The sequence below is a fragment of the Camellia sinensis genome, chromosome 13 (assembly GCF_055761805.1).
Source record: "Camellia sinensis isolate YWXY chromosome 13, ASM5576180v1, whole genome shotgun sequence".
Taxonomy (NCBI): Eukaryota; Viridiplantae; Streptophyta; class Magnoliopsida; order Ericales; family Theaceae; genus Camellia; species Camellia sinensis.
This window is the reverse complement of record NC_138973.1, coordinates 45609811-45623173: the sequence shown is the minus strand read 5'-3', so window position 1 is coordinate 45623173 and position 13363 is coordinate 45609811. Positions and strand designations below refer to the sequence as shown.

At 35.1% G+C, this 13363-nt stretch overlaps 2 protein-coding genes across 2 annotated transcripts; one reads left to right on the top strand and one right to left on the bottom strand.

Annotated features, from left to right (window-relative positions):
- Positions 1-6245: 6245 nt before the first annotated feature.
- LOC145805347 (uncharacterized) lies at positions 6246-6800 on the bottom strand. Its single transcript, XM_082900467.1, has one exon. The coding sequence runs from the start codon at positions 6798-6800 to the stop codon at positions 6246-6248; it is 555 nt and encodes a 184-aa protein (XP_082756593.1).
- A 4524-nt stretch (positions 6801-11324) lies between these two features.
- LOC114303579 (uncharacterized) lies at positions 11325-12386 on the top strand. Its single transcript, XM_028248717.2, has one exon. It carries the CDS (start codon positions 11477-11479, stop codon positions 12107-12109), a length of 633 nt encoding a protein of 210 aa, XP_028104518.1. The 5' UTR covers positions 11325-11476; the 3' UTR covers positions 12110-12386.
- Positions 12387-13363: the final 977 nt, after the last annotated feature.

Genomic DNA, 13363 nt, shown 5'->3' with positions numbered 1-13363 from the left:
TGTAGATTTTAAGTCAATTTAGTCCAATTAAAAAACACTGATTAAAATCTTTGAAGGAAAATTATTAATGAGTTAGTTGAAGTTAACTCACTGAGTAGAACAAATTTATAATTTTGTACATAGCAGCATAAAACATATCACTTATGTGCACATTTTTCATCAAAAAACTCTAAAAATTATGATCAATTGGACTAAATTAAGACAAAATCATAAACTTCAAAGTCAAAATCGAGTCAATTAAAATTATAGGGATCAAAATGATATAAAGATAAAAATATCAGGACTGCAAATTTAATTTTTCCTTAAAAGAGAGAGAGAGAGGGGATTAAAAAAAAATAAAAATAAATAAATTAATAGGTCTCATTGATGATGGAGGTGCAAGTAGTTCACAGATTTAATTGATTGTAACTGTGAAATTATCTTTATTAGTTATAATATAATATACTAATTATAGAAAATCAATGCCAGTATCATGTTCACTGAATGCCAATTTTTTGGTTTACTATTTTATTAAACTCAATTCCTTGATGTGATATTTTTCCATTTTAAAAAAAAAAAAAACCACGTTCTTTAGAATTTTTCTAGGATTACAAAAATTTATATATCACTTGGCTTGATCTAGGCATGAAACATTATATTATAATAAGATGGATTAGCAGTCTCACTAACCAGTTACATTTTTTTTGTATTAATTATATAATACATATATGCTATAAGATGGATTTACACAGTGGAACTGACCTGTTACATTTTTGTAACTTTCCTCCATTAACTTTATAGGAGACCTTATATTTGTCTTGATTAATAGAGCTTATTGTATGTAAATTTCACATATTATTAAAATCCAGCGAAAAGGATTTGTCACGCCAAATATCAAGAATATCCTTCTAAATGATAAGATCGATAATCCAACTGTATCGTATTTGAATGTGACAGATAATGAATGGATTAATTATAATTTATATATAACCTTGTTAGTCACCAAAAACAAGAGGAGAAGAAAGAGAAGAAGATAGCGTACTGGTATTAAACTTATATTACTAAATTTAAGTTAAACTAGTTTAAGTCAAGGGTAATGCTTAAAAAATATCTTCAATCGAATAGGACACGTCAATAAAGAGAGACAAAAATAACATAATTAGTAAAGTTAAGCATAATGATTAGGAAAGTTACTAGTTACAACCTGTCTTTGAAACTTGGTTTCATGCAACAAATCAAGATCAGTGTTTCTTGTTTAGGTCGCAGGCGAAAACAGCTATGTCATATGGAGGACCATTTCTTCGTCAATCATTTTTTGTCCAACCATTAAACAGAAATATAATTCAATCATTGGTACTTTAAAAAAAATAAATAAATAATGGTATATTCAACAAGGACACTATAGAACATCTGTTAGCTTCCAAGTTTCATACTTATTTTAATTACAATCTTCCAATCCCGGTCATCTAAAATTCTTGTAGTACTCATTTTCTAACTACGAATGAAAGCTTCATGGCGGATGGTTCGTGCTCTGGGACAAGAAGAAACTAACAAGAAAATGAATTTAAGAGCTAATTGTCATTTATTAATGACACAATACTGTCCTTTTCTTTTTTCTACGTTTGAAATACGGAGAATTTGATTGAACACCTTGTCTGAATAGGCAATTATGCGTCGTTGAAAAGTAGCAAAATACATAAACATTTTACCGCCTTACTCTTTTTTTTTTTTTCCCCCTTTTATTTTGGGCAACACATTTTATACACTTTTTTATTTTTATGTGTTGGAAGATTGCCCAAACCTTTTATAAACATTTTATACACATTTTATAAACATTTTGCCCCCTTTTATTTTGTGCAACTCATTTTATACACATTTTATAAACATTTTACCGCCTTACTCATTGAATTACAATTGCCTCTGATTCTCGTTAATAAAGAAGAAAATTTATTTGTTCTACTAACTTCAAAATAGAATCAATAAATTACTGCCGCCACTACAAGAAAAAACATTTTTGGCGACTAAAAATTCATTTTTCGTCGCTGAAAGTTGTATAATTGGCGACTAAAATGGATTTAGTCGCCAAAATTGAAACCTTTTGCCGACTAAAATAGTTTAGTCGCCGAATACCAGGCTTTTAGCGACTAAAAGGCAATTTAGTCGCAGAATGTAGGGGTTTTAGCGACTAAAGGTTTTTTGGTAGCCAAAAGTGACTGTTTTTGGCGATTAAAATAATTTAGTAGCCAAAAGTGATGGTTTTGGCGAATAAAAAACATTTTAATTCCATATCATGAACCAAATGAGCCATTGATTAAATGCTACTAGAATAATATTATATGTATCAATTAGTATACTAACTACTGTATTAACAGATGATGTGGCATAATTTTAAAATTTTTAAATATTTATAATTTGTATAATAAGTGGGATCAATAATAATGACATAACACTAGTTGGTACACTAGTTAGTGTACTAATTGGTGCATGTAGCACCACCGAATGCTACCATGTTTCTACTTTTCACTTTGTTTCAACTTTTTTCTTACGTTGTGTTTGGTTGGGGGATTTGGAGAGAAATTTGGAAAGAAAAATGGAAAAATGTGTGAAATTAAGTGAAATGTAAGTATATTTTATTCACATTCCAACTACTTTTTCTATTTTCCTTTTCAAATTTCTCCTCAAATCTCCCAACCAAACACAGCATTAATGTGTGCACAAAATTCCCAGTCGCTCGTTCAACAAAAAGAGCCAAAATGAATTTTTTTTTTTTTTGATCGGCAAATAAATCTTTATTGATGAAAACATACAAGGTATGATAAGGTACATCAATAAAGAGAAGCTCAGAGCTAACACAAAGCTCCAAGTGCCAGTTGGTGGGAAACCAACAAAAAGGAAAGCAAAAGATACTGCCACAACAACAAACAGAGAAAAAGATAACCAAAAAACTAGATAGAAGCAGCTGAGACAACTCCAACAGCATAGTAGCATACAGACTAGCATACAGCCCAAACAACCACCCAACACATTGACATTCATCCCATTTAGCCAGCAAATAAGCATAACAGCACACAGCCCATTCAAGCATCCAGCATGAACTCCTTACACAGCAGCAACCAGTCCAAACACAGCAGCACCAGACCAGTACAGCAGACCAGATCAGTCGTAAACCAGTAGAAGAGCTACCTAGCAGCAGACTACCAAAAACTAGTTACAGTCCTCACTAAAGCAGTTGCATTCCACTAAAAAACACCCATCAGTTGCATCCCACCAAAAAACACCCCACTGAAACCATGATCTCCCTTCAAATGCAAATGAATATCTACAATTTCTAATCAGAATATCAACTGATCTCCATTCACTTTACAGCAAACAATCAGCAAACAGAGCTCTACAAATAATCAATCAGAGCTCTGCCAAGCACTCAGCAAACAATCAATCGGAAAAACAACTCTGAGAACACACCTGCAACACCAAACAGAGCTCTGCTTCCATGCATTGATAAACAACCCACCAACATAATAGTCCAGACCATTTAAGCCTCCATTGAAGCATCTAATAACACACATTGAAGCAGCTGAATCAAACACCCTAAAGTAGAGGACCTGAAACAGAATTACAGAGGGCCTGAATAGACAACCTAATCTGATTGAAGTTGAAAACAATATCATCAACTGAATAATCAACCTTCAAACTCCATTTTACCCACAGAGCAATCTGTACCTTCACTTTATCACATAAATCATCAAAATTGGGTTGTACCCCTTTGAATATACATTCATTTCGCAACCTCCATACAGACCATAACATAACAGATGGAACTATCTCCCATAATCTAGAAAGCCAGTGCTTACTCTTACAGCCGATCACCACTGTAAAAGGCCCTGAACTGATCCAGGGATTGCCCAAACCAGATCACTGCATCTTACCATTTGAGACCAACATTTCCACACCAGTGGACAAAACAGGAGCACATGATTCAAGGATTCCACTTCAGCTTGGCAAAACACACACATATTATTTGCTGATACAGGTAGCACCCCAATCCTCTGAAGAAAGGTTGCAGTCTTAACTTTGCCTCTCCAAGCCAACTAGCAAAAGAACTGCACTTTTGGCGGAGCTAAACCGACCCATACACCTTTAGGCACAACCTGACCAGTCCCTATTGTAGCATCCCACCATCTTCTCACAGAAGAGACTGAAAATAGACCTGAGCTATTTACTAACTAAGAACAAGAATCAACATTATCAGACCTCACCAATGTAGATGTTTCCAACAGATCCATCAGTATCTGTAGCTCCTCAATTTCCCATACAAATAACTGTCTTCTAAATTTAAGCTGCCATAGCCCCAGATTATTCTTCTTAGCACTGATTTGCTGAAGGGTCTCCTCTTTCTCAGTGGATAAACTATAGAGTCTAGGGAATTGAACCTGTAAGTCTCTATTGTTAAGCCATTTATCCTGCCAGAACCTAATTCTCCCTCCATTCCCAACCTTAATTCTAAAATGATCACCATAGAACTCACCCAATTACTAATTTCCTAAGAGCAGTTTCACAATGTCTAACCACACTATAGACATCCCACCTGAAAGGCTCAGAACTGGAAGCCAACCTCCTCCATTCCTACCATACCTTGAACAAGCCGCTGCTTTTCACAAAGTTGTATCTTCATTACCATACCTTCGCCACCACTTTAATAACAAGCATTCATTCACCTCACCTAAATCTCTCACACCCAAACCTCCTTGACTTTTACTTTTTGTGATCTCCTTCCATTTGACCAAGTGCATTTTCCTTTTATTAACATTCCCTCCCCACAAAAAGGATGACTGCAACTTGTCTAAGGCTTTAACAACACTCTTAGGCATTCTAAAGAGAGAAAGAAAATAGATTGGCAAATTACCAAGGACTGCCTTGATCACAGTTAACCTCCCAACATATGATAGTAGCTTCCTCTTCCAAGAGGACAGCTTTTTCTTCACCTTCTGCACAACTGGGTTCCAAGTACTCTGTTTCCTAGGATTGGCCCCTAAAGGGAAATTTAGGAAAGAGAAAGGTAATTTCTTAGTTAAGCAATTCAAAACCTTAGCAAACTCCTTAATTTGATCTTCTTAGAAGCCCACTCCACACACTTCACTTTTATGATAATTAATTCTTAACCCAGACATCACTTCAAAACATCTCAACACCCTCTTAATGTTCAAAATATCCTCATTATCCCCTTTACAGAATATAATAGTATCATCAGCAAATTGAAGATGTGAGACACTCACATCATTGGAACAAATAATAGCACCCCTAAATAATCCATGTACTTTAGCTCTAGCTAGTAACAGGTTAAGCCCTTCTGCAGCAATAATGAACAAGAATGGAAGAAAAGGATCCCCTTGCCTTAACCCCTTTTGTGGCTGGAACTCCTCTGTAGGTGCACCATTAACAAGAACTGACACCGAAGTTAGAGAAATACAAGCTTTCAACCACCTAATCCATTTGTCACAAAATCCAAAATTTCTCATCATTGCCAACAAGAATTCTCAATTTATTGAATCATAGGCTTTCTCAAAGTCCGATTTTAAGATAATGCCTTTCTTCATAGACTTTTTCCACCAATCTACAACTTCATTTGCTATTAACACTCCATCTAGGATATATCTACCACTGACAAAAGCTGACTGCATTTCATCTATCACGGAGGGAAGGACTTTCTTTAATCTTCTAGATAGCATCTTGGCCAAAATCTTATAAATTGAGGTAACCAAGCTGATGGGTCTATAGTCCTCCAAGCCTATGGGATTATCCTTCTTGGGGATAAACACCATGAATGAACTGTTAACACCCCTTGACAGCTTACCATTTGTGTGAAACTCATACAATATTTGCAATATATCACCTTCCATTATTTTTCAACATTTTTTAATGCAAGCTAAGTTAAAACCATCTGGGCCAGGAGCCTTGTTCCCATCACAGTGCTGAATAGCTACGCAGATCTCATCTTCAGTGAACATTGCTTCTAAACCTACTGCTACCTTTGGAGAAATTGTAGCAAAAGGTCCAGAAATCTGTGGCCTGAAAGTCTAATTTTCAACAAAATGCTTTCTGAAATGGCTAACCACTGCTTGTTTCACCTGAGTTGGATCCTCATGTCTCACTCCCTCCACTATAACAAAATCTATTAAGTTCAATCTCTGCCTATTACTTGCCATAAGATGAAAAAATCTAGTATTTCTGTCACCACACTTAGCCCACAGCATTCTAGACTTTTGATGCTATATTATTTCCTTGTTCCTACTAAGTTTCCAAGCCTGACTTCTAATCTCTCTTCTTCTTGTTGTTTCCAGCTCATCCAAAGGTCTAGTCTCTGCCTTCAAATCCCATTCATGTAGTTCTTGTTCTGCTGACCTCAGTTTAGTTTCTATATTGCCAAACACCTCTCTATTCCACACCCTTAAATGATTCTTTAGAGAGGATAACTTCCTCATTAATCTATACCCTGCCCACCCTGTAACCTGGGTGACCTCCCAAATATGCTTGACTTCAGCCAAGAATATAGGATATGATGTCCAAGCATTAATGAAGTTAAATGGCTTAGGTCCCCAATCCCTATCATCTTCCTTCAACAAAATTGGAGAATGGTCTGAAATTGTTCTGGATAAACCCCATTGATTAAATGAAAAATTTTCCAGCCATAAAGAATCTAACAGAAAACGATCTATCCTACTCCACATATCCCCTTCCAATGCATCACACCAAGTAAATTGTCTGCCTAACATAGGCAGATCAGATAACTCCATCTGGTCCACAAACTCATTGAATTCCTTCATCCCCCTCTCTCTTCTTGAACACCCTTTTCTCTCACACAATAATCTGATTTCATTAAAATCACCACACACACACCATGGGTTTAGAAAATGGAGTTGTAAGAGAATCCCATAATTTCTTCCTCTTCAACACCTCATTTGGAGCATATATATTAACAATCACACAATCAAAATCTTAAGCCTAGGTATCTAAAAGTATAATAAAATGCTTACTGCTGCAGCAGTCTTTTGGCTCAAAAACTTGTGGCCTTCGAATATACAACAACCTTTCTGCACTTCCCTCTGAATCCACCATCATATAACCCATCTCTTCAAAAGGCCACATGGATCTCACAAAATGGTCCTCCATTGAATTCCTTTTTATTTCTTGTAAAAGTAAGACATCCACTCTTTTATCCTTTACCAAATTCTTTATTTTGCCCCTCTTTTGTGGCCTTCTCAGCCCTCTGACATTCCAAGATAAAATCTGCATAATAAACTTATATTTTCCCCTTAGTCATCTATTAGCAATCTATTAAAGTCTGACTGCCCCTTCTTCACCTGCAATTCTTTGCAGATCATTTTCTTTAAGTTCCACTATTTTGTTGACTAGCTCATATTCTTGACCTTGGCATTGCAAACCCAACAATTTTCCAATCTTCACTGTTGCACGTGCTTCCTCTATTAAATTTTTCCTCCTTTGTATTACATGACTCTGAGACGTAGACAAAGAAGTAGCAGCTGCAGCTGCTACTGCTGATGCTCTGAACAGGGCCCCTCTTTGAAAACCAAGCCTTCCAACCACGCTTTTTTGTTTGCTATGGCCTCCTACAGAACAGATGCCTTTCTTTATCCGCATGTCCTTCTACCGTGAGATACTAACTTTATTACCAACTGTTGCCTTGCTCTTTGTGTTTTTCCCAGCCCTTTTGACCATACTGGAATGTGATATATGAGAGAAATGGGTCACAAATAGTCTAAGTTAGGACTGGGCCACACAGTCACTCAAATCCGAGCCTATCCCCAATTTTAATCTGCTAGTCTCAGGCCCAACCTGCAGGCTTTCAAGTAATACTTCCAAATTTATGTTGGGTGTGACCCCTTCCGGCCCATTCACAGCACTTACAAGTCCAGTATTGTCAACAGCCCCATCCAATTTTTGAATTTTGCTGATCATTATCTGTTGTGAGTTAACTTCCTAAAGCATACCCTCTTCTTTAGACCCAGCACCTACCTTACCATTTCCCATGCTCACCCCTATGATAGCTTCGGCTGGTGCATACTTCCCATCATATCCCCTACATATCTCATCTAATCTACCTGCCACTGTTTCTTGAACCCTACTAACCTCATCATCTTCACCTATTACCTCCTTCTCCCTTGCTACAGTACCTCTGTAATCACACTTTGTCTTCCCACCATTGCCAGACACCTGATCCACCTCCACAATCTCATAACCTTTGGATTTCAGCTGCTGCATCTCCTTCCATCGGCTTTTAATGGGACTAGGAAATAAACACTTTGGAAGTTCTTCACAGATCCTTACAGGTATATATTTACCTTTGAATTCCAAAAAAACTACCGAATTAATCAACTCCATGCACCTTGTGATTACTCGTATTTTTCCATGTTGAAAATTTTGTGGGCTATTAATATCTTCTTGGAATTGAACTACAGACCTCCAATGGCTATCAATGCTTCTAAAAGTCGTCACACTCCAAAGATAGATTGGGATGCCAAATCAGTTAAACCAAACACATCTCTCTTGCTCCTCAAATTGGCTCTTCCTCCACTCTTCAACTGAATCACACCACTTCTTACCCCACCTACCTATTTGCTCATTTCCTTCCTGCATATGTTGAATAGAATTAAAAGTTAGCACTACTATTCTTCCTCCATTATCCCTAACAATCACATCTCTCATTCCCCTATTATATAGTTCTACCTTAAAATCTTCCACAACTAAAAAACTACTCAACTTCACCACTAAACTTTCATAAAGCCAGCCGTTTCTTTCTTCATACGCTCTAATCACCACTTTCTCGCTGTCACTTGCTCCTCCTCTTACTAATGCTTCTGCATATGATTGCTTAACTCCAATACCCTGCCATTGTTGCCTTTGAGGCCGCTGATACATCAATCTGCAATCATCCCCTCTGTTCAACATCCCCTTCTCTTGGTAGCCCAGAGCATGAGGTTTTTGAAACTCTGCTCTTTTAACTTTCAGCGCCTTGTTATCACACCACAAACCATCAGCCTTCAGAATCGCCATCTCTGCCGCCACCTCACAATCATATCGAACAAAACCAAATCTGGAACCTAATACTCTTCTCCTCTTCCCTGGTATGAACGCATCCTTTACCACACCAAACTTTCTAAAAAGATTAAATAATCCTTGAGCATCCATGGACTCAGGGATGTTGTCCACAAAAATGGTAACCACCTCTGTCTTCTTGCGATATCCATCCTGATTTCCTACCATCCTCTTTCTGATCACTGGAATCCAACCTCCATTCACCATCCTAAACTTTAAACTTTTGATAATTGTCTGGATGTAATGGGGGTATTTGTTATTTTAGACTTTTAGCTTTGAAAAAGTTATTTTAGACTGTTTGGTTAAACTTATTTCAAACAACTTCTGATTCTAACAACTTATTTTAACTCAAAAAAGCTGATTCTGAGAAGCTGTTCACCCCTTACTTCTGATTATCAGCTTCTGCTGTGGACATGTTAATTTTTTATTCTACTCTTAAATTTTTTTATTTTTTATTTTTTAAAAAATAGAAAAAGACCTAAATGGACTATAGATTATTATTTTAGCTTTGAAAAAGTTATTTTAGACTGTTTGGTTAAACTTATTTCAAACAACTTCTGATTCTAACAACTTATTTTAACTCAAAAAAGCTGATTCTGAGAAGCTGTTCACCCCTTACTTCTGATTATCAGCTTCTGCTGTGGACATGTTAATTTTTTATTCTACTCTTAAATTTTTTTATTTTTTATTTTTTAAAAAATAGAAAAAGACCTAAATGGACTATAGATTATTATTATTATTTTTTATGAGAAATGTAGACAAACAAAAAATAAAAATTAATTGAAAAATCTATTTCACAGCTTATTTAACAAACACTACTCAGCAACTTAAATCTGTAATCCAACAGTTACACCAAACAGATTAACAACTTCTGATTAAAATTATAATTTATAATCTGTTAAGCTATAATCTATAAGCTGTTTTAACAGTTATACCAACCGAGGCCAATGAACCTTACCTCCAAAATGAAAATTCACCTTGCTTGTTTTCACTTTTCAAAAAACACTTTTCAGAAAATTCTATTTTCTTATTTTTCGTGTTTTTTTATTTTTATTAAATTTTTTTAATATTTTAAGTAATTTTTTTACTTTTTAGACACACCTAACATAAATACACCTAAAAAGTAAAAAAAATTGTAAAAAAAATCTTTTAAAAATTCACTAAATACCAAAAATACAAAAAAATACAAGAATTCAATACATTTTTTGTATTTTTATGCATTTATTAATTTTTTAAAATATTTTTTTACAAATTTTTTACTCTTTAGATACATCTAAGTAAGGTGCATCTAAAAAAATATAAAAAAAAGTTTAAAATTTAAAAAATATTCATTAAAAACAAAAAAACACAAAAACAAAAAAAGTCAATTTTCAAAAAACTTAATTCAGAAAACTCAAACCAAACACACTGAATGTTATACCTGCATTATTTTCTGGATAAATTACAAAAATATCTCCTGAGATTTTGCTTAAAATATGGATTGTCCCTGTACAAATAGCCCATTGTCATATATTATTATTTAACAGAATTAACATAAAAATAAGACTTCTAATTGTTTTCCTATACAATATTAAAATTACTTGAATTATTAATTGAAATAAATTTTTGATATCATTAACAACTGTTAATTGACTTGATAAGTTATTCATAAAATAAGTTATTTATTATAAAATTAGAAACTTTAAGGTACGGAATATAATTTTCAAAACCATAAGAAGCAAATTGTATTTTGAGCAAACTTTTTGGGAATGTATTTATAATTTATTCTTATTTTTTTTGTACTACTAATTGCTTTTTTTAATTTTATTGAGTAAAGAAAATTTTGTACCACTGATTTCCAATACTGTATTAGTTTGGTACAAGCATCACAAAATGGTATGTGCCAAAAAAGGAGTAGGTTACCCTTAAAAAGTTCATTTGCAATACCCACAGGACCCAAATTTGAAGCAACATTAATTTCACTCTACTCCAGTGATTCTGAACTCATTTGACAAGTACTAGTACTTATCATAGCAAATTTCCAATATTTTCTTAATTTTTTTATTTTATTTTCCCCTATTTAAATTTTTAACTGTCATTAATTTCTTAATTAATTTTTCTTTATCATCGCTTCTTCCTCTAAAGATGTTGTCTTCAAAATTTCTTACATAGGCGTTGTGGCCAATGTAAGAAATAATTGTCTCTACATACAGACAACTAGATTGGTGTCCATGTTATTATATTCAAAGTCTCTCTCTCTCTCATGACTACTAAAATCCAAGTAGTTATTTTAAAACTTGGTGATATGCCCGGTGCTAGGGTTTTTTTGTCTCCATTTCCACTGTAAGCCCATCCCTCTATTTAACTCTCACTTCACCGCCATTTCATTCCACATCACCAATATATCATGGCTACTGAGCTCAAAAAATTATCTCAATCTCAAAAGCATCACCACCAAACCCTAAACCCTAACTCCGCCACCGGCTCCTGGATGTGGAACCCTAAGCAACAAGCAGCCCAAGAGGACGACGATTCTTGGGAAGTGAGAGCCTTTGAAGAAGACTCTAATGATGCCATGGGCACCACGTGGCCGCCGCGGTCCTACACTTGCTCTTTTTGTAGGAGGGAGTTCCGGTCCGCCCAAGCCCTAGGCGGCCACATGAACGTGCACCGCCGTGACCGGGCTCGCCTCCACCAAACGCCACCGAACCCCACCTCCCCCTCCCCCACCCTCATAATCCCAACTCGGGAATTCGTTGCTAATGGCGGCGGATTATGCCTTCTCTACTCATTGCCAAACCCTAATGGTGTTTTCACTCCTACGAAGATGAATGCTTGTATGGACTCCTCATCACCCTCTACTCTTCTTTCCATTTCACCATATCAATCAACGATCAATTCCTCTATCTGTCACTCTACTACCAACACTGAACCTTCACTGTCATTCGATAACGATAACAATCGAAACAACAATAGCTCAGTCATTGAAGAAGTTCTTGATCTAGAGCTCCGACTAGGGCGCAGTTTGTCGCCGTCATGATGGAAAGAGATTAATTAACGTGTGTGAGTGATTTATCTGTACTCAACTTCCTGTTTGCTAAAGAGTGCCACGAACTGTGGAATATACAGCTTGGTTTCGTAGACTTGTGTGAGTCTTTTTTTTCTTTTTTGAAACTTGGTTTGATTATTTCATTGGCGTGATTGAAGCTTGAATGGCCTAAAAATAGAGGGTCGGGAAAAGCATCTTGTAAATTTGAAGAAAAAGAAGGATTAAAGTTTAAAAAAGAACAATGAAAAAGAGATTAGGGTTTGAGTGACATAGTGTTATAGTGATAAAAGCTTGCAGTGCAGTGTCATTTTCTGTTACAGATGTCTTGAGTAAAGTGTGGGCATACATATCCGTGGGGATTATTATAGGTAAGGGTCCAGCTCTGTTGGGCGGTGGTGGGACCGATTCCAGGACCATCTCGATGATTCAAATCGTATAGAGCTCGTCGAGTATATCATTCTTGTAAAAAATTACTTTAATCAAATATCGATAGCCACTTGATCAGCTTGCAATTGTGTTTGCAATTTATTTTAAAAATCATTATTACCGTTGAAACAAATGCCAACTGATCAAATAGCTATCGATATCCAATCAACATAATTTTTTACAAGGATGATATAGTTTACAAGCTCTACATATTGATGGTTTTAATTATCGAGATGGTCTTGGAATCAGATCACCATGGTTCAATAATACCATCCAATTTAATTTCAAACTGGGGAGAAACTGTGGCCTACAGCTAATGCTATATAGGAAAGGGGAAAGAAAAAAAAAATTCATTTTAGATCAAAATACTTAATATTATAGATCATAATTACGATGTTACCATTATCATATCATTTTGAATATATATATATATATTTGTATACAATTATGTTTGTAAATTATTTTTTGATTATTATATTAGTATCTTTCACAAAATAAAAACGCAATTTACACCTTTTGATAGAAAAAATTATATAAATGCAATTTTTGTTTATCTTCTCAAAGTGGATTGAAGAGATAGGAATGGCAACATGGCAGGTGTAGATCATAAATCTCTTATCTTACCTCTTTTCCAGTTTAGTGAACATGCCTTGCTCTCATCCCGTCCACCCCAACCTATTTAACTTTGCAACTTTTACTTTTAACATTGAATTTCGAGAATATGGTTTTATAGATGAAGATAACAAATGATTGATAAGATTCAAAATACATAAACTTAGTTTGATTGACTTTGATCTGTTGTGAAATTTGCGAGTAAAA

What these genes read in the sequence shown, in the direction of transcription:
- LOC145805347 (XM_082900467.1), bottom strand. Translation starts at nt 6,800, where the DNA reads ATGAAGGAATTCAATGAGTTTGTGGACCAGATGGAGTTATCTGATCTG.
- LOC114303579 (XM_028248717.2), top strand. Translation starts at nt 11,477, where the DNA reads ATGGCTACTGAGCTCAAAAAATTATCTCAATCTCAAAAGCATCACCAC.